This window comes from Lepidochelys kempii, chromosome 26 (assembly GCF_965140285.1).
Source record: "Lepidochelys kempii isolate rLepKem1 chromosome 26, rLepKem1.hap1, whole genome shotgun sequence".
Lineage (NCBI taxonomy): Eukaryota > Metazoa > Chordata > Testudines > Cheloniidae > Lepidochelys > Lepidochelys kempii.
In genome coordinates this window covers 11,920,748-11,941,822 of record NC_136405.1, presented here as the reverse complement: position 1 = coordinate 11,941,822, position 21,075 = coordinate 11,920,748, and the positions used below count along the sequence as shown (strand labels likewise).

Sequence of the window (21,075 nt, the reverse complement as noted above, 5' to 3'; positions counted from 1 at the left end):
CTCTGTCCCGATTTTTCACATTTGCTATCTGGTCACCCTAGTCTATGTATATATCTCTGTAGCATCGGAGTGTCTTATTGCTGAGGTGGGAGGGCTTTTTCAAGCAAGATCATTACCTATGCCATTCCAGATTGCACCACCGGCCAATCTAGCTGGATCACTGCTAAGGGCAGAATGCCCCTGCCTCACGTTTCTCAGTGGGCAGAGAAAACCTTCAGCAATCACCATGGTGCAGTTCTGTACAGGGGGTGGAAGGAGAGGAGTGAATTCATTCCTGAGCACTACCGTGAGCATTGTTTAAGCCCTGAAGCATGAGATTTCAAGTATCCTTACCTTAGCCAAAGAAAGTGCAGATGTTAATAGAAATTGGCCCCTGTAAGAACTCTGATGCAAGCCTTCCTTCCAAATCCAGTATTGCCAAACACTCCCCTCCTCCCCTGCTTTAAGCAATTCACCATAGGCCCCTAAAGTTCATGGATTTAACATCCCCACTTCTCAAATTTACTATTTTTAAAAATCAAATTATTTTCAGTTCACTTCCTGGGTTTTGAGCCTGTGGGGTTTATCTTTCTCTGCAATCACAAAGTCTAGAAACTTTAAGTGAGAATTTCAGAGCTCTTTTATTTTTTTAATCACATGCTTCCAGGAACTGCGACTTAGAGAAAGAGCCCCAAATACCGTGAGTCTCAATGATCAGTCACAAAAAGTGGCAACACTGGGAAACGCTGAGGAAGTTTGGATCTGAAAGCTGTACAATGGTCTGAACCAGAACATGGAACCCAGAAGGTTCGATTCAGCTCAGAGTGCAGATTTAACCATCTCTGATTATTACTGGCCCCTGAGTGCTCCATCCGCTTCTTAAATCGGGCTGCAGGACCTCCGGGTGCCAAGAGGGCACCGTCTCTCAGCGGTGCAGCCTGCAAAGCCGTGCACAGCCAGTGACTCGGGCCGTGTCGCATTTGGGGCTGCAATGGTGGGAGCATTTCACAGTGCTACCCAGGCATGCTCCTTGCTCGCCGGGGAGCCGCAGCACGGAGTCTGCCACTGGCAGACGGCAGTGGGCTAGCTTGGTGCTGCTAAACCACTCAGTGTGCTTGCTCTGTGCTCTAAGCAATGGCCCCACCCCAGCCTGCTTTTCTGATTAGCCTCGTCTTCCCAATCAGTCTGTGCACAGCCATCCACTTGGCTTGCGAGGCATAAAGAGTCCAGCAGCATCCAGCCGGCTTTATCACCCCGGATGTCTGTATTTAGGCAGCAGGCAGCTGTGCCGTGGTGCTGCGGTACCTTAAGACCCTGGGTAACTAGGCAACAGGTCTGATGCTCCTTTCACCGGAGCAGAGGCGAAGGGAAACGACTCCGTTCTGCAGATGCTGGGGGAAAGACTTAGAGAAAGGGGGAGACTGAGCTCCCCAAAATCAGGACCTTGGAGACTGTGGCTTTTTGGAGAGGAGGGTCGTGGGCACATAGTTGGTCAGGAGTCTGTAGGATGTACCCAGCCTTGCGTTTCCCTTGCTCGGTGAATAGAAAGTACTTGCTGGGGTGCAAACTAAAAGGAGAGGCTGCAGTGTTCCCCGCGCTCCTCCATATCCTGCCACCTGTGTCCTCATGCTGCAGCGATAGGGTGCCAGCATGTAGCATGCCTCGGGCAACGCCCTACGCATTAGGGAAGGACCATCAGGCTCCGCCATGGAGCCTTCCTGACCCCAGTTGTGATCCGCTGACACCCTGATGCATGAGGTTGCTTTACCCTAATCCAGTGCGGCAAATATGATTGGTCAGGAAATGATCCGACCACAGCTTGTTTCTAGGATGGATAAGATACGGCTTCAAGCTGGATCAAATCCGTGGTCCATCCAATCCAATATGCTGGGGCTTTAGAGGAAGGTGTCAGAACCCCGCAGTAGCAGAAGTGGGATAATCTGTCCACCCACATACATTGGGTCTCATCCTTCTCTGACCATTGATGCTGACAAGTTTTTGGCAGCTTAATAAACCTTATGCTTCCGGACGTAAGCCAGCCTCGAGCCATTAGAATTCTGGATAGCCTTGCTATCCGTATAAACGTGTACTCCCTTCCTCAGTCTTGCCGAGTTCGTGGTCTCCATGACTGCATGTGGTAATGAGTTCCACAGGCTAGTTACAGGTTGTGTGGGAAAAAGTTTCCTTTGTATCCGTTTTGAATTTTCTCCCTCCAGGCCCATCAGGAGAAATTTGGGGGTTGAGGCCCCACACCCGTTCGTATCACTTTGTTTCCATGGATGTTTGGGAGGGGGGGCCCTGATCTTGGAGCCCTGGTACATTTGCCCCTCCCCACCTCTTTGAACTCATTGATGATGACCTGTTCTGTTCATTCCCTCTGGGGCACCTGGTGTTGGCCACTGTCGGAAGACTGGATACTGGGCTCGATGGACCCTTGGTCTGACCCAGTATGAACGTTCTTACATTATGTTCTTATTGAATAGGCTTTTCCTCTTGTGTTAGGAGACGGGGATAACAGTAAAAAGAAAAGGAGGACTTGTGGCACCTTAGAGCCTAACCAATTTATTTGAGCATAAGCTTTCGTGAGCTACAGCTCACTTCATCGGATGCATTCGATACATCCGATGAAGTGAGCTGTAGCTCACGAAAGCTTATGCTCAGATAAATTTGTTCATCTCTAAGTTGCCACAAGTACTCCTTTTCTTTTTGCGGATACAGACTAACATGGCTGCTACTCTGAAACTGGGGATAACAATAGTTTCCCCTCTCCCTTTTCTAAACTACTCTTTATTTTATGTATTTCTATCATGTCCTCTCTCATTAGTCTCCTTTCTAAGGGAAACAATCCCATTGTTTTCAATCTCTCTTCATAATGGTTTCCATGCCCCATACCGTTCTTGTTGTCCTTCTCTGAACGTCCCCTAATTCTGCAGTAACAAGTGCGCTCTGAATGAGTCACATACACATGGGCCAGGTCCTGGGGCCAGGCTCTCTGCCAAGCTGCAGTAGCCAGGCTCAGTACAGGGTGGGGCTTTCTGAAGAGGGGGGAGGAATAACTCTACCCACCAGCTCAAGGGTACTGTAGTAGTCCCCAGTCATTCCGCCCGTGCCCTTTGGGGAGCAGCTTATGTTGTGTCAGTAGCTGGAGGATCCACCCCTGTTGAACATCAGGACCACACCACTTCCGATGCTTTTGTGGGAGGCGATTCAGTAGCAGAGGGGGTCAGGAGTCGCCTCCGTGCATGCAAATGCTGACCAGTGTCTTGATCCGCTTCTGAAACCACGGGCATGTGGTTTGCTCTTTCACAGCCGATGGGGGAGAGGAAAAAAATGTAACCAACGCTGAGAAGAGCTGTGGAGAATCAGTGGCTCATGTGTGCAGCAACGGAAGCAAAAAGGTGGGGAACGATGCCTCGGGGGGCACTTTGATTTATAGCCTGGACCTCGAGCCCAGCCGGCAAAGACAGACCCTGGGTTGTGACCGTAATGTGCAGAAAGATGTGCAGCATATGTTTGACTAGACCGTGTGAGAGCTTTCCCCAGAGGACATCATGAAAAATTTGGCAGAAAAGGGGGAAAAACAATATTTTTTTTTCTTGCACGTTTCCCCCCACCCCCGCCCCCCGGCTTTTTTTGGCTATTTCTTTGTATGCAGGAATCTCATCCTAGCAACTAGATGTGACTAAGGCTTCTCGAGCCGTTTTAGTCCTCTAAATGAAGGGTTGATCCCTGCAACATATATTTCTGGAGCAGCTTTCACCATGGAAACCAGAGAGCTGTTTTACTTTCGCAAAAGAAGCAGAGAAGCATGGGGAAGAAACGATCAGAGTTCAAATCCTTCGTAGCCTGGTAATCCCCAGCATTCCCCATTGCTGCTGGAGAGAGCTTCAAAAGACAGGGAAGGCGCACAGACTGCAAGCGTCTCCGAGGCAGGGGAAAACAGATTGGAACAAAACAGTCACCAAAAAGTGCTTGGAAGACAAGACGTTTCCTGGCGCAGGTGATCAAGGGACGGTAAAAAGGTGGAGTTTGGCGAAAGCAGAATGGGCATTTTATTGCTAGTATCAAAATAATGCATCGTGCCAATATCTTAAATCCTTGGCCTGGCTCCTTAGCTGGTGTGAATGGCCATAGCCCCACTGACTTCCCTGGAGCTGTACTGATTTACACCAGTCTCTGATATCCAATCATAGAATATCAGGGTTGGAAGGGACCTCAGGAGATCATCTAGTCCAACCCCCTGCTCAAAGCAGGACCAACCCCAATTTCTTTTTGCTCCAAATCCCTAAATGGCCCCCTCAGGGATTGAACTGACAACCCTGGGTTTAGCAGGCCAATGCTCAAACCACTAAGATATAGCAGAAATACCAGACAAACATGCTCACAAATCTACTGCTTTGCATGCATGTCAGCGAAGCAGGGTGCAGGTGGGTTAGCCCGTGGAGGGGAACGCACCAAGGAGAAGGCCAGGATTCCTAAGGGAGAACAGAGTAGGTGGCTCTCCTCCCATGGAGTCAGCCTTCTGTTCTGTTCAGGTTCTTGTACAGTGCCCGTCACCTTGGTGTCTGAGCGCCTTGCTGAGGGTGCAGGGTGAGTGGCAGAGGCCGCGTCCCCCAAACAGGCATGGCAGTCGCACTGGGTATGGTAAGTCCATAGAGAACTTCACAAAGTAGGGATATTCTCAGCCTCCCAGCCTGCACTGTCCTGTTAATTAACTACACACCTGAACTCCTTCCCCTAGTCGGTCTGGAATCAGTTGCCCTTCAGCTCCCCCGTAAAGGGATGTAGGGAAGCAGGTGCGTTGCTGGACATCATGATCTCTGGGGATCATTAAACATCCCCTGGCATTCATCATAAGAGCAGGAAGGTCTGCCTCTGTGTTCTGTAGTTATTTGTATTGTGCAGCCACTTCGGAGCCTTGTTTCCTGGCACTTCCCCATCTGTCTGTATCCCTCTGTTCTCATCCTGAGATTGCCATCTCTGTGGGGCAGGGACTGTCTTTTTGTGCTGGGTTTGTACAGCGCCTGGCACACGGGGATCCTGCTCTGTGACTGGCCTCTGGGCGCTACAGCAATTCAAATCTTAAATAATCATAAGCGGGGCCCGGTAATGACTTCCTGCCAATCTGATCACCTTACAAAGATGCAGTTGCTTATGACAGTCTTCTTCACCTCCTGCCCTAACCTGTTGTGTAGCATGGCTATGCGCTGCCTCACTCCACCCCAGAAGTGGCCGCATTTGCATGGGGAATGAAAGGACCCTATATAGTCTTTCGAGCTCTGTAAATGTGAACAGCTGCTGCCGTAGCTTCAGCAGCATCCGCTTGGAGGAAACCGATGTGCACGCAGCAAAGCCAGGCACTGGCAGACGCAGAAATGTCAGCAGCAGAGAGAGCTGTGCTGTGGCAGATAGGCTGCAGGCAGGGAACAGCCTCGCTTCTCGCGCACGCAGGCGAGCTGCCAGCACATGTGGGCTTTCCGGCGTGGCTCCAGCAAGCCACTCTGGCTCCAGCGTTCTGCCCCCTGCGTCTGCTCCGAGCTGGGTGCCACCTCGGCTGATGGTACGAGCCCACGGGGGCAGATTGCTCGGGTGCACAGATCCTTCCCTGATGCATTCTGTGAGGGCCGGGGGGAAATCAGACTGCTCCGTCCTCGGGGAAGGGAGGAGGTTTGCGCCGCCCTCTCTCAGCTCTGCATCCTCCCCTTGTCCAGGCGGTGACAAAATGCCGTGAGAGCTCCGAAAGGGTCTGCCAGCATCACGTTTTCCATCCGCCGTGCTTTGCCCCGAGCCGTGGGGGTGCTGTGTGCCCGTCTGGCCTGTGCGGCCTGGCTTTAGTGTAGCCTGTTAATGCAGGGCGACCTGTGTATTGTTTCAGTGACAGTGGATCCGTCTCTGCGAGCTCACCTGAAGGGCCGGGGCGCAGCTGAGGCTGGCAGTGTCGATCAAGGCTCGTGCTTCGTTCAAGACAGGCAGGCACGTGTTGCCCGCGCAGTTGTGCTAGGGAGGGAGTAGTCAGGGGTGCAGATGGGTCTTCCGCAACCTGCCCGGTTTCTCTCGCTGTCCGTTTCTCATTCTCTTTCTAACTGCAAAGTCTGCGCCCGGCGGAGGGGGCGGGCAGGCAGCGGGACAAGCTCAGCCGTCAGCACCAGGGGAGCTGAGCCCGGTGGCAGTAAAACACTTCAGGAAGCTGGATTTTCTCTGAGAACAGCTCCAGCCCCCTCGGGAGAAGTCAACATCTCGGGGATTCGTTTAGGGGCCGACATGAGGCTTTGCTCTTCCAAGCGGCACTAAAAGCTTTGCTTTGAAGCAGAACTTTGGATCTGAATCGAAACCCTCTGACCCGTGTTTTCCCTATAGTTTGTGTCTCAGCGACGTCTGAGGCAAATCCCGCAGTATAATTTCACTCTAGCCTGGGCCATGCATATCCCTAGGTCTAGAATGTAGTTTGGGAGCAGAATGCGATCCCTGACTTCACTGCGGGCATTCCCCTGTTCCCACCGTTCTCTGCAGTCTCTGTTAACATTGCACTGGCTAGAAGCCTGCAGGCTTCACAATTGCTGCAATGAACCTGTCCCCTCACAGTTAACCACCCGGTAGCACTGAGCTCAGGCACACAGCCCTGCGATGCCCCCCCGCCCCTTGCAAGATGAATGCTATTCAGTCTCATTGACCTCCTGTGAAAGGCCCTCCCTGTAGGACAGGTGCAGGTTTAAGTCTCCGCTGCTGCATGCCTCCTTCTCCATGCTATAAAGCCTGCCTTGCTGTGTGCAGACTGCACGATTCCAGCTTGCTGGCGGCTTGCAAAGAGCAGATCGCGCCCTGGCTGAATGCTGCCGGCAGTGGCTCGGCCATGGCCTTGCTGCTAGGCGCAAGCTTCCTGTGTGCCCTCTAGGGGCTAATCACCATTGCCATCTCAAAGGTCTGCCCCCAAGGGGTGTAGGTGCTGGACAGACTTAGCCCTCTGTACTCAGCAATGTGAACTGCTTCCCTAGCTGAGAAGAGGAAAGACTAACCCTTAAAAGACCTGGTTCTTGGAAGGAAGCGTCAAAGTCTCCCGGCCCCCAGGCTCCAAAGAGTTAAGGTGCTGATGCATGTCTTCCTTTCTCTCCCTCTGGATTGTAGCTGAGAGATGTTCTGTGCATCCAGCCCCTGATGGGACCAGCGCTCCACCCCCCCACCCCCTTCTCGTCAGGGTTATCGCCCTCAGCAACGCCTGCATAACACCCCCCGCAGGTGCTGCGGAAACCAGATTAACACCAATGCCAAGAGCAAAGCACGTACGTGCCGCAGAAATGGGTCTCTCTGACGCAGAGCTGCTGCTGGCTGCGAAGACACTGCCCTGTTCCCTGGGCGAGATGCCCACAGCGAATCTTATTGCCGTGGCCCCAGCTTGGCTCCGTTCCAAGCGCTGAGGCCAAGGATGCTGCAGAAAGTCCTCTCCTAGGAGCCAGGCTGAGGAGGGGACACTCTGTGCAGGCTGTGTCCTGCCACTTGTTAAACTCACAGGCCTGAAGATGATCAGGAAGCCGAAAGGGGACTCTGCACTCTGAGCGCGAACTCTAAAATCCCGGCCTTAATTAAGCCTGCTGCTCCGGTGTTCGGAATTGGTCCTTACTAGCTGATTCCCGAGCACACCTGGAGGACGCAGGGAAACACTACCGATCTGAGGGCATAAAGGCAGTTCAGCACATGAGTGCATTAAGGTTTTGCTTCTGGAGGCGTAGGTTTAAGTGCTGGTTTAGATCACAAGGGAATTGAGTTTGGTGGCATCTCATCTTCGTCCACGTCTGTCTTCATCACAAAACCACTGCGCGGAAGGATAGGGGAGCCCATTTCTGTTTGAAAGGCTCAGAGGTGGAGCAGCTGGGTGTGCTGCAGGACGGGACGGAGGTGCATCGGGGAGCAGGAATGGGACTTCAGGGGGCGCCGCAGGACGGGACGGAGGTGCCATTGTGTCACAGACGGGCTAGTGACTTGCCCAAGTATAGCAGGGCAGGGAATTGCATCCAGGTCTCCCAGCCACCTTCTTCTTTGTGGCTGGTTTGAATAACTCAGATAATATGAAACTCTAGTATTCAATATTAGAGAAACCATAGGGTATGTTATCCTAGGATGGCCAGGTGTCCGGTTTTCCATCACAAAGTCTGGTCGAAAAGGGGACCTGATGGTGTCCGGTCAGATCTACTGACTGAACACCCAAAGTCCAGTTATCACCCGCGCCAGCCCCTGCTCAGCCAAGGGCACCTCCTACCTGCATCGGGTGGCTGCAGCTCCCAGCCCCGGCTGTGCAGGCGAGTCCCTCCTGATCCACACAGGGTGGAGGGGAGAGGGGGAAAAGCAATGAGCGATGGGGTGGGGGGGGGGAAGAGAAGAGGGCGGGGCGGGTCCTCGGGGGGGCAGGACAGGTCCTCGGGGAAAGGGATGGGGAAGGGGAGGTTCCAGCAGTCCTGCTAGAGTGCCCATTTTTTAAATAACAAGGAGTCCGGTGGCATCTCAAAGACTAACAGATTTATTTGGCCATAAGCTTTCGTGGGTAAAAAACCCACTTCTTCAGAATGTACAGATGCAAATTAAGTTTTTTAAATATTACCAAGTTGGCTACCCTATGTTATCAATATAAGGGATACATGCCATGCACCCACCCCAAACCCCTGCCTCCCATTATTGTTAACTGAGTAGTACGTCATCCACTATCCCCCCAGGCAACATCCAGAATGTGTTTTTATGTTGCTGTCAGAAGTGCAAAAAAACCCACATCCAGTCCTGCTGGCGGCTCTTGACCCTTCCATCTCTCCGCACAGGTACCAAGAAGTAAACTCTAGACAGCTGTGAAGATGAGCAACGAAACCACCCCAGAGGCAGTCTCTTCCCCCCCGGTCTCCTCCCCGCCTCCCCACGGGCAGCGTTACTTCGATCGGTTCTCCGAAGATGACCCGGAATATCTGCGCATCCGGAATATGGCGGCCGATCTCCGGCAGGACTTCAACATGATGGAGCAGAAGAAGCGAGTCACCATGATCCTACAGAGCCCAGTGCGTAGAGAGTGCCTGGCAAATGGCCAAAGCGAGGGAGTGGGAGTCAGGGGTTTTTATCCCCCGTTCTGTCTCTGTATCCTAAGACCTCGCTTCTCCACTAGCGGGCTCTTTGTTACAGGTGCCTCTATTTATTTGTTTGGAATGCCCAGCTCTAGAAACCAACTGAAGTCACTAGGAGCTGTGGCTGCTCAGCACCTCTGCAGAGCAGACCCACGGAGCCGCCAAAATGAGTGGCCAGATTCTTAAAACCCCTCAGCACGTTGGGTGCTGAGCACTTCTAAAATCTGGTCCCGGTTTTGGGTGATGAGCCCTTGAAAATGTGGCCGGGAGCTCTTCTAAAATCTGGCCCTAGGTGTCTTAAAGTTGGACATCCAAAAATTGAGACTTCTCCCTCCACCCCCCAGTTATTAAAAGCTCGTTCTGCAAGCATGAAGCATTCTCCTCTTGGAGTGGTCACCGGGGCAAGCTCTGTGCTTAAGGGACGGAGCATAGAGAGAGCAACTGATGCCCAGTGTCCTCCTTTAGGTGTTGCTCATTCCCCTGTGCCAGCAGGGCTGTGAGTGCCAACCGTGTTTAATGTGTGAGGCCGGGGAGCCTATTTCCCATGAAGCGCCTTGCCTTGGCGAGGAGCGCTGCCGGCTTTGTCAGGAAGATGCTGGCTCTGTAAAGTTCACGGCGTGGCTGTAAGGCAGCGTGGGCGCCGATCTGTGAAATCGCTGACGATTCACTGTCTGCCATGCTGTTTCAGTCTTTCAGAGAGGAGCTGGAGAGCCTTATCCAAGAACAAATGAAGAAGGGGAACAACTCCAACATCTGGGCCCTGCGACAGATCGCGGATTTCATGGCCAGCACTGCTCCCTCCGTCTTCCCCACCTCTCCCATCAGTATGTTGGTGGATAATTCTTCTTGGGCTGGGGCGGGGGAGGCCTGCCTTGTTGCCAAGTTACCAAACCAGGGTGGGACAGGCATTGCAGGATTCGGAAAGACAATCAAAGGCACCTATGGTGCCCATCTCATGAATGTCAGTTGGACTGAGGTGCCTAATTCCCCTAGGCTAACAAGAACGTCTCAGCTATATCTCTCCCTTCTCTGGATGGGGTTGTTCGAAGTGCTCATGGTTTCCAGTGAAATATTATCTGGTTGCACTGATTTCACATACACCCATACAGTGGTCAGCTTTAATGGCAACCAGCATGGGGATAAATAACATTGGGTTTCTGCCCCTCTTTGCTTCTTTATAATGCCCAAAACAGGCCTTGAAGACTGTGTTTTGCTGACTCTGTTTTAAAGGGTTTCCCCTCTTTATATTTCACCTTAAAAATTCCAGGATTATCAACTCATTCTCTGTTTTTCCTGGATGTCTCCTTGGAAGACCAGAGAACTGTAGTGGGAGCTTTTCTGGCCCTTAACTAAAGAAATGGGTGGCTGTTTCTTTAACAAAGAGAAGTTTCCTCCCAAGTGGTTTTCATACACTTGCGTTGAATAAGTGATAACAAAAGAGGTATTTTAAAATACCCTGAACATTATTGCCTAAAAAAGGTGAACATTAGGGTTGTCTGAAATTTTTTGTTCAACTGCTTTTTGATGAAAACCGTCTGGTTTTTTTTAAATGGAATGTTTTGCAAACAGTTGGTTGGGTTTTTTTTTTTGAATTTTCCAGGTTTCTGATCAAGCAAAATGTTGCTCTTTTGTTCCCCATTTTTCCTCCCCGCCCTGATTTTTTTAATGGCAACGTGTTAAAAAAAAAAAAAGGAGAGTTAGAGTAAAGGGGGGGGGGATTAAGGAGGGGAGATCCTACAAATAAAATCAACCCTAACCCATTGCATTTAAAAATGGGGCTGGGGAGGGTGCTCCCCTTGTGTTTTTTCTCCAGCGATCCCCATCCCCAGTCTAAGACTGGCAGTGATGTGTTCGGGAGTTCCACAGATCCTTCCACGGCCCTCGTGGGCTGAGAGGTAAGGTGTGAAGGTTCAGGGAAGGGAATCCACCATGGGAGTCAACACATACGGACTGAAGAGCTTGGGGAAGTATCCTGCCTCTCATCTAGGGGAACAGATAGAGATTGGATGGGTCAGATCCAATGGCCTGGAAGCCTCCTTGCTTCCCAAAGCACCTCCTAGCCAGGAGCCCCTCAAACCGGCTAACCGATCTCCGCTTCTCCTCAGGTCTCTCCATGGTGACGCCCATCAACGACCTCCATAGCACCGAGTCGCTGTCCCTAGCGAAAGGGGAGCGGCTCATGCGTTGCAAGGTTGGCAGCATCTACCGACTCCTGGACCTGTACGGCTGGGCGCAGCTCAGCAACACCTACGCCACGGTGAGGGGGGAACCCCAGTGGTAACATGGACATGGGGCCATCTCCGTAGTGAGGATGGAACACGACTAGGGCCCTACCAAACCCCACGACTCCTTTTTGGGTCAGGGCCCCCAGTTTGAGAAACGCTGGTCTCCCCCTGTGAAATCGGTATAGTATAGGGTAAAAGCTCACAAAAGACCAGATTTCACAGGGGGAGGCCAGATTTCACGATCCGTGATGCATTTTTCACAGCCATGAATTTGGTAGGGCCCTGCAGATGACCGCACACTGCCGTCCTCCTGCCTTTGCCATCCACATCCTTGTGTGGAGCTGAGATGGAAGCGTAGAGTTCTTGATCCTCCAGTTACCGGAGTGGACCAGACTTGTGGGGGGAAGGATATAAAGAGAGGGAGTTCCGACTGGGAGACTGGTCTCATCTTTTCTACTAACCTCTGGCATCCCTCAGCAAACACTATACCATGTAGCCAGTGCAGGAATGTAACATTTGGCACAGGCTGTCTGTGCTGGTATCTTGCAGAAGTCAATGCGTGACCCTTCAGAGGAAGGGGAAAGAAAAACCCTCTCCAACCTACAGTGCTTAAGCACCGGCTCAGCGGTTTAATACTATAGGTGGGAGTTGGGGGTTCAAAGTGAATTCTCTCTTGACGTCTGCTCAGCTGTGCCCTGCATCAGATGACCCTGATCTTAGCTCACATACATGCCCATGTGCAGGGTCATTGGGCATCCAGCTGTGACTTCCACAGGCTGACTTTACAGTCCTAGCTTGGGAACTGCTCCTCAGCTGGTGAGATAAGAATTCCCTTTCAGGCCATTCCATTGCTCACTACGCAAAGTGGGCCAGATCCTCAGTGGAGCTATACTGAGCATCTGGACCAGAGACAACTTGTCAACACAGCAAAAAACCCCGTAGTGAGTGGCATAGATGCTACCGAGAAATGCCATATCCCTTTATCTTTGTGATCAAAGGCTAGGAAATTTAGCAGCTCCAGCGCAGCCGCATGATACATGATCATGGAACATACAGCACTATACTCTTTGAATTTTTCTCCGTCACTGACTTCCTTTTTTCTTCAGCCCCAATTTCCAGCTGTTAAAGTTCTTGCCCATTGTGTGACCCAAGTGGTACAGTACTGAGACCACGCTTGGTCAGTCATGTTTGACTTTCCCGGAGATCTGAAACCAAAATGAAACACAGTGGAATCTCAGAGATTGGAGGCTTGACTGGAAAATGCAGATGAAAGGAATTATGTTTGGTTTCTTAGCATTATAGGTGGGCTTGGAAGGATCTAGGATTCCATCCCAGCCCAAACATCTACACTGCAACTGAACAGCCCCTTAGCCCAAGTCAGCTGTCACGGGCCAGCTGCGGGTTTTTAATTGCGGTGTAGACCTATCCTTAGTTCTGGCCAGGAGTATGCAGTCATGGGATGGACCCTTGACTAAGCAACATAGTTTGGAATGGAAATGGCTATAGAAAAGACAGATACTCTTAGTAATATGAAGGACTCAGAACGCCCCACCAGGAAAGTAAGAATGCACATGCTACTGAAAATTATCCAGTTAATCTTAACTCGCCTCTTTCCCCCCACTCCTGTGCATTTCTTTTGGTAGATGCGTGTCAGCAAAGAACAGGATCACTTCTTGATCTGCCCTACAGGTCTTTCGTGTAATGAAGTCACCGCTTCTAGTCTGGTGAGTGTGCTAAATAACACCCTCTCCCTTCATAATGAAACCCTCCACTTTCTCTTTCTCTCTCGACGGTAAATTAAATCCATGCTGGTAATCTGGGACCGCTTTGGGGGACGTTGATGGCAAAGAATTCTTTATGAGAGATGGTTTAAAAAAAGACCAAAAATTATGATTTTTTTTTAACAAATTCCACCTCCACTCCCACTGTTTTTTCTCAAAATTTTGAAATTTGAAATGCTCCAGAGTGGTTTGAAGACTGCGGTGTGAGGGGGAGAGAAATACGTGTGGCAATCTCACCATTTTTTTCACCCTGTTTTGGTCAAAATTCAAAGTTTCATGGTTTTTATCACCATTTTGAAAAAGATAGACAGTGAACATTCAATAGCCACCTGATGCATGTTCTCTTCATGCATGCATGGCACACAGTAGATTGTGATCCCAGCAGATGTCACAGGCCGTATGGGAATGGGCTGAGTTGCTGTAGAATTGACGGACCTGAGTCTGTATCCCATACCTACCTCGCAGGCTTAATTAATAGATTCCAAGGCCAGAATGGACCATTGTGATCATCTAATTTGAACACCTGTAGAGCGCAGGCCAGAGAACTTCTTCAAAATACTTCCAAGAGCAGATCTTTTGGAAGGAAGCACATTCTTTGAATGCAGAGCCACCTGGAAGGTGGATCCAACGGGTTGATGAGGGAGCGCAGTGGTGTTCTGCAGATCTGGGGTGAGCCATAGGGAGTGTGAATTCCTCCCCTCCCCGGTAACTCTCCTGCGGCCTCGTTTCTTTCCTGCTGCAGATTAAAGTGAACATCCTGGGTGAAGTGGTGGAGCAGGGCAGTACCAGTTTTTCCGTGGACACGAGAGGATTTGGCCTGCACTCAGCCATCTACGCAGCCAGACCCGACATCAGGTGCATTATCCACTTGCACACGCCTGACACTGCAGCGGTAAGGAGCCCAATCAGTCATGCTGACGGGTTTGCCAGGGTCAGCCGCTGTACGGTTTGTACCGCAGCCGTAGAGAGCTGCAGAGTTCAGCTCCGGCTCTGAACATCCTGAGTGAGGTTGGGAGGATGGGGAATCCAGGGCTTCGTTCAGGATCATTGCTGATAACACCCTGCTTGCCTCAGTGGCTTTGAGATCCATGTGTGGCATCCCCACTCCACTCGTCTGTCAAACACATCGCTCCCTCAGAGGCCGATCCACATCCCGTTAAAATCAGTGGAATTAACGGGGCCTCTGACACAGTGGTATTAAGTTTCATTTCCCTTTAGAAACCCTGTGATGCTTTGTAAATAGGATAGGTATTTGCATCAAGTACGGCTGTTACTTTAGCAGCTAAAAAAACAGCAGAACTTCTGCTCAGGAGAATGGCCTCTTGTTTCCGGACAGCCACAGCATTTGTTGATCCTGGGACAAAACTCAAGGGCAGTGACTTCGTTAGTCTGAATGTCTAGCACAAGCCCATCTCTGCTAAGTAGCGTCATTCGTAATGGGTTATGAGAGACCAGTCCTTACTGAGGCTTATTTTCCAATGGGTTTCAACCTCGACTTTAGAACTGTACCCGGGACTTTAGAACACCTCCCCGCAACCCCCTGAGCATGCAAATGGTCTTTGCTCATGTGAAGATGAGAGGGATGAAATTCACCCCAGTGCAACGGATTTGCACCAGACTGTGTGCACCTCTTTGAACGCCATGTACCCTTTTGAGGGGCCAGGACTCAGGCGTTCAGAGTTCTCTTGCCACCTTGGTCACAGACAGTGTGACCGTGGGCAAGTCGCTGAATGGCTCTGTGCCTCAGTTTCCCCACCTGTTCTGTGGGGATAATACTTGACTTACAGGAGGGGTGCTGGGAGACGACCTGCCCTCTCTTGCCCCTGGCATGCTACTGCTCAGGGGGATTACACTAGAACTGGGCAAGGTCTGTGCTCATTCAGTCTTTCTGCACAGTGGAACTGTGCTCTGTCTGCTGCACTGGGATGCTGCAGGGCCCCGAGAAGGGGGCTCCGTTTGCCCCTCACTTGAGCACTTCTCGGACATGTGCATGTTCCGTCATTTAAGAAATGAACATTTTTTTATCCCCAAACTTCATGTGACTCACCTTCGGTCAGTTGCTTTATGCTTCTAATGTGAGGCAGAAGCTGTGGGTGGGATGCGTAAAAGTAAGGGAAATATGCAGCCCCTGGGAGGAGAAAGGCCAAAATATGTGACTGCTACAAAACTGCTGTTTTCCTGGGTTCCTTTTGTTGGCGCTGATGGCAGAGCCTCATTGTTCACACTGATCTGCCACTGCTGAACCTTCATGGCTTCATATGCCTGCAAACTGATGCAGCCGCTGGTCTGAGGGGCCAGTCCTGGGAGATGCTGGGCAACGTCTGCACCCGTTGATTCCACTGAGAGAGAGGGAGAAGGATGCTCAGGATATTGCGGGATCAGGGCCGTAAAAGCGCAACAACAGGCCACAGGTTGCCGGTTTGAAAGCTGAGCGTAGACTCGACAGGTGCGTTGGTGTAAACGTGAGGGAACCAAAATGCTGATCTTCCCCTTGGCTTCCTGCGTTCTCTCTGTTTGCCAGGTGTCTGCCATGAAATGTGGCATCCTGCCTGTATCCCATGATGCCCTGCTGCTAGGCAACATTGTGTACTTCGATTTCAATGGAGAGATGGAGGAAGAGGCAGACAGGATTGAACTACAGAAGTGCCTTGGACCAACCTGCAAGGTTAGGAGAAAAGACACACTCCTCCGACTGAAAGATATTGTGGCTGATCAGCCGTCGGGCTAATACAGCTCAGCAGGGTCAACAAACGTGGACAAGGGGGATCCAGTGGACATAGTGTACTTAGATTTCCAGAAAGCCTTTGACAGGGTCCCTCACTTGTGGAAAAATTGGAGAGAGTCCATCTGAGGGCAATAAAAAGGTTAGGGGACTGGAACACATGACTTATGAGGAGAGGCTGAGGGAACTGGGATTGTTTAGTCTACGGAAGAGAAGAATGAGGGGGGATTTGATAGCTGCTTTCAACTACCTGAAAGGGAGTTCCAAAGAGGATGGCTCTAGACTGTTCTCAGAGGTAGCAGATGACAGAACAAGGAGTAATGGTCTCAAGTTGCAGTGGGGGAGATTTAGGTTGGATATTAGGAAAAACTTTTTCACTACGAGGGTGGTGAAACACTGGAATGCGTTACCTAGGGAGGTGTTGGAATCCCCTTCCTTAGAGGTTTTTAAGGTCAGGCTTGACAAAGCCCTGGCTGGGATGATTTAGTTGGGGATCGGTCCTGCTTTGAGCAGGGGGTTGGACTAGATGACTTCCTGAGGTCCCTTCCAACCCTAATATTCTATGATTCTATGAAATTAAGTTGTCATGAGATAAGAGGGAGGATCCTTTCATGGATTGAGAACCGGCTAAAGGACAGGGAACAAAGGCTCGGAATAAATGGTAAATTTTCAGAATGGAGAGGGGTAACTAGTGGTGTTCCCCAAGGGTAAGTCCTAGGACCAATCCTATTCAACCTATTCATAATTGATCTGGAGAAAGGGATAAACAGTGAGGTGGCAAAGTTTGCAGATGATACTAAACTGCTCAAGATAGTTAAGACCAAAGCAGTCTGTGAAGAACTTCCAAAAGATCTCACAAAACTAAGTGATTGGGCAACAAAATGACAAATGACATTTAATGTGGATAAATGTAAAGTAATGCACATTGGAAAAAATAACCCCAATTATACATGCAATATGATGGGGGCTAATTTAGCTACAACTAATCAGGAGAAAGATGTTGGAGTCATCGTGGACAGTTCTCTGGAGACGTCCACGCAGTGTGCAGCGGCAGTCAAAAAAGCAAACAGGATGTTAGGAATCATTAAAAAAGGGATAGAGACTAAGACGGAGACTAAGACGGAGAATATCTTATTGCCCTTATATAAATCCAAGTTGAATACTGCATACAGATGTGGTCCCCTCATCTCAAAAAAGATATACTGGCATTCAAAAAGGTTCAGAAAAGGGCAACTAAAATGATTAGGGGGTTGGAACGGGTCCCATATGAGGAGAGATTAAAGAGGCAAGGACTTTTCAGTTTGGAAAAGAGGAGATAAAGAGGGGGAGATGATGGAGGTATATAAAATCATGAGTGGTGTGGAGAAAGTGAATAAGGAAACGTTATTTACTTCTTCACATAATATAAGAACTAAGGGCCACCAATTGAAATTAATGGGTAGCAGGTTTAAAACAAATAAAAGGAAGTTCTTCTTCAGTCAGCGCATAGTCAACCTGTGGAACACCTTGCCTGAGGGGGTTGTGAAGGCTAGGACTATAACAGGGTTTAAAAGAGAACTGGATAAATTCATGGAGGTTAAGTCCATTAATGGCTATTAGCCAGGATAGGTAAGGAATGGTGTCCCTTGCCTCTGTTTGTCAGAGGGTGGAGATGGATGGCAGGAGAGAGATCACTAGATCATCACCTGCTAGGTTCACTCCCTCTGGGGCACCTGTCATTGGCCACTGTTGGTAGACAGGATACTGGGCTGGATGGACCTTTGGTCTGACCCAGTATGGCCGTTCTTATGAGTTGCTCCAGGAATGGGTTTGACCCAGTAATATTTTCATTGGAGATGGGCCGAAGAGGTGGCGTTCAGATCTGGGTCCTGTGCTGGGGTTTGGGTTCTGGTTTGCGGTCCTGTCGGGGCTTCACATTCTGACGTGTTGTGAGGTTTGGGCCCGTCATGTGGCAAAAGCACCAGGCTGAGAAGGCTGGGTTCTACAGCTGGCTGGGTGATTGCCCTGCTGTTTGAGTTTGGGCCTCCCAATTGCTTTGTGCCTCAGTTTACCCACCTGTGTCCTGAAATACCCGGGGTTTGATTCATAAATGTTTGTAAAGCTTTTCTGAGACCAGACACAGCAAGAGGAGTGCCACATAGATTGGATTAGAAGGAAATGGCCAATAAACCAGGTGAAGTTACACGCAGCTACAGACTAGGGACCGAATGGCTAGGCAGCAGTTCTGCGGAAAAGGACCTAGGGGTGACAGTGGACGAGAAGCTGGATATGAGTCAGCAGTGTGCCCTTGTTGCCAAGAAGGCCAATGGCATTTTGGAATGTATAAGTAGGGGCATAGCGAGCAGATCGAGGGACGTGATCGTTCCCCTCTATTCGACATTGGTGAGGCCTCATCTGGAGTACTGTGTCCAGTTTTGGGCCCCACACTTCAAGAAGGATGTGGATAAATTGGAAAGAGTCCAGCAAAGGGCAACAAAAATGATTAGGGGTCTGGAACACATGACTTATGAGGAGAGGCTGAGGGAACTGGGATTGTTTAGTCTGCAGAAGAGAAGAATGAGGGGGGATTTGATAGCTGCTTTCAACTACCTGAGAGGTGGTTCCAGAGAGGATGGTTCTAGACTATTCTCAGTGGTGGAAGAGGACAGGACAAGGAGTAATGGTCTCACGTTGCAGTGGGGGAGGTTTAGGTTGGATATTAGGAAAAACTTTTTCACTAGGAGGGTGGTGAAACACTGGAATGCGTTGCCTAGGGAGGTGGTGGAATCTCCTTCCTTAGAAGTTTTTAAGGTCAGGCTTAACAAAGGCCTGGCTGGGATGATTTAATTGGGGATTGGTCCTGCTTTGAGCAGGGGGTTGGGCTTGATGACCTCCTGAGGTCCCTTCCAACCCTGATATTCTATGATTCTATGATTCTAAGTATCAGAACTACTCAACATCTGGGAAGTTACAAAGGGGTTAAATTGCTGTCACTTTTTACAGAACCTGTCATTCCGAATGTGAGCTGAAATAGCCTGCAAGTCATTCGAGGGACCTTCAGGTGCTGGGCAAAAACCCAGACTTGTCGATGGACTGTATCTCTGAGCCTCTTTAGAAAGAAATGCATTCACTGGCAAGGACTGTGTTAGCTTGTGTTTCATTTTCCCCGCAGATCCTGGTGCTGCGAAACCACGGCGTGATCACTCTGGGAGACACGGTGGAGGAAGCTTTCTATAAAACCTTTCACTTGCAGGCTGCTTGTGAGATCCAGGTGAGCGACTCCACTGGGGCAGCAACTTGGAATGAGCATCCGCCCTCGTTGATGTGTTTCCAAGGTCGCGTCTCATTACAATGCTTTGTTACTCTGCTTGCTATGTAATCTAGGTGAATATTCCATCTAACCAGCCACCTAGGTACTTATGATTCTTGTCACTGTAGAGTTGGAGTGTCTCCCATAAGCTAAAGACAAAACGACTTGCTCTCTTTCCCTTCCCTACCGCCAGTATAGACTGACAGACAGACTCACAGTGATAACTTGCTAAGACAGGACTGCATTGTGTCTGGTATGCCTAATATGGGGAGAGACCCAGGATCATTATAAACCCCCCTGTACCAGACTCAATGAGTCCTGTGTTTGCAAGTTATCACTATCGTATAAACTCCAGCGTTCTAAAGCCTCCATCCCAAATGCTACATCTTGCAGGATTTCCAGCCACAACTGTGAAATACTCAAGTGCTTGGTGTAGATGGTGGGCTGCAGGATGGCAACATCTTGTTTTGACCCTGGGGAGATGTCCCCCAAGGAGCAGATTAGGGTTTGCGCCCTAGGAGAATGCTGCCGGGAATACACCAATTCAATCTGGCTGCATTGCACTGATCATTTATCTCCCTCTACTGGGCAGTCCCTGGAACAGACTTCAGGACAGAAACCAACTTCTGCAAATACAGACTAACACGGCTGTTACTCTGAAACTTCCAGTGTGGTTTTTTTTTTTTTTTTTACAGTTTTATATACGGTCGTGGCTTTCAGTCACTCCCAGGTTAGCCTTGAGTTTCAGCTGCTGCCCTGTTACTTGCTCAATAACTTGAACTGGGCCTTTGCTTTCTCCTCCGCTGTTGACTGTTGGTTTGGGGTGGGATTTTCAGAAGTGTTTGGCACTAGCCTAAATGATTTCCCACTGACTTCAGTGAGAGCAGAGATTAGCAAATGCTGATTTGGAAACCTCGCCCTCTAAGCCTTCAGAGCTCAGCAAGAGCTCAAATGGGGATGCAAAAGTAGTGATTGCGGTTATTGTTCATTATTTATACGGTGCCATAAACGTAAGTCGTGCTTTCATGATGAATAAAAGACAGTGGCCCTGATTTGGATCTTGCAAACACCAGCATAAATCAGGAATAACGCCACCAAAGTCAATGGCATTACACCCATGTAAAAACCAATGTGCGATGTGAATCGGGCCCAAAGAGCTCACAGTAGAAGAGAGGGTGTAACGTGGCAAGGGACAGTATTTCAGGCGTAGTGTGTGTTTGCTGGGCTAGTTTTGGGAGCATTTGCCTTCAGTACACCATCTAGGTGCACCTGTTCAAACGCTTTGAGACCATGGTGTCGCCAGTTTCAACCTGAGCCATATCCAGAAAAAGTCTTTGGCTTCCAACCCCTCACGACATTGGCACTGCTGTTATGGTAGTTAAAATGATTATTATTTATTATCAAGCACCATCCATTCTACCAATGCCACGGATTCATTTCTAGGCCTAGATCAGAGCAGAGAGCTTTGCCGGCACACTGGAGGCTTTTGACAAATGTTAAAAACATCCAAGGGCACCAGTGCTGTACTCCACACCTGCCACTTTTACCCTCTTCCCTCCTGCCGTGTCCCCCTCACTCTCCTTCCTTTCAATGCTCCCTCTCCCTTCTCTTTTCTTTCCGTTTAGCTGATCCCCTCCTAACTAAACCCAAAATTGGAACATGACCTTGGCTGCCACCACATTGTTCACTCTGCTTGTGTGTTATGGCCTTTCCCCCACCATGTATTTGTCTTGGTGTTTCCCTTGTAAGCACTTCGGGGCAGGGAATGGGGAATACTACAGTGGAGACCATCTCTTGGCTGATCCTTAGGGGCACGACCATCATAAACGTGATTCTATCTGATAACGATATCCATCAGCACATCTAGAAACCTAACCTCCCTCGGGTAATCAACATTAGCCACCCAGAATGTTAACAGGCAAACGCCCTCAGTTCTGTCACCAACTCAGACCCTCACCAGGCTTCCCAAATCCCCATAAACATA

General features: G+C 49.9%; 1 protein-coding gene across 3 annotated transcripts in view; it reads left to right on the top strand.

The window, feature by feature from the left end:
• ADD2 (adducin 2) overlaps nucleotides 1-21,075 on the top strand; it is a 98,053-nt gene that overhangs the window by 59,097 nt on the left and 17,881 nt on the right. The window contains exons 1-8 of one of the 3 annotated variants that reach the window (XM_073324934.2): nucleotides 3,776-3,979; nucleotides 8,781-9,011; nucleotides 9,763-9,898; nucleotides 11,180-11,331; nucleotides 12,943-13,023; nucleotides 13,823-13,972; nucleotides 15,602-15,745; nucleotides 18,954-19,052. In XM_073324934.2, the coding sequence (XP_073181035.1) occupies nucleotides 8,814-9,011; nucleotides 9,763-9,898; nucleotides 11,180-11,331; nucleotides 12,943-13,023; nucleotides 13,823-13,972; nucleotides 15,602-15,745; nucleotides 18,954-19,052 (960 nt within the window). In that variant the 5' untranslated portion in view covers nucleotides 3,776-3,979; nucleotides 8,781-8,813. Of the gene's footprint in view, nucleotides 1-3,775; nucleotides 3,980-8,780; nucleotides 9,012-9,047; nucleotides 9,133-9,762; nucleotides 9,899-11,179; nucleotides 11,332-12,942; nucleotides 13,024-13,822; nucleotides 13,973-15,601; nucleotides 15,746-18,953; nucleotides 19,053-21,075 lie in introns of those variants that run through there. The other 2 variants (XM_073324932.2, XM_073324936.2) reach the window with 2 other exon arrangements.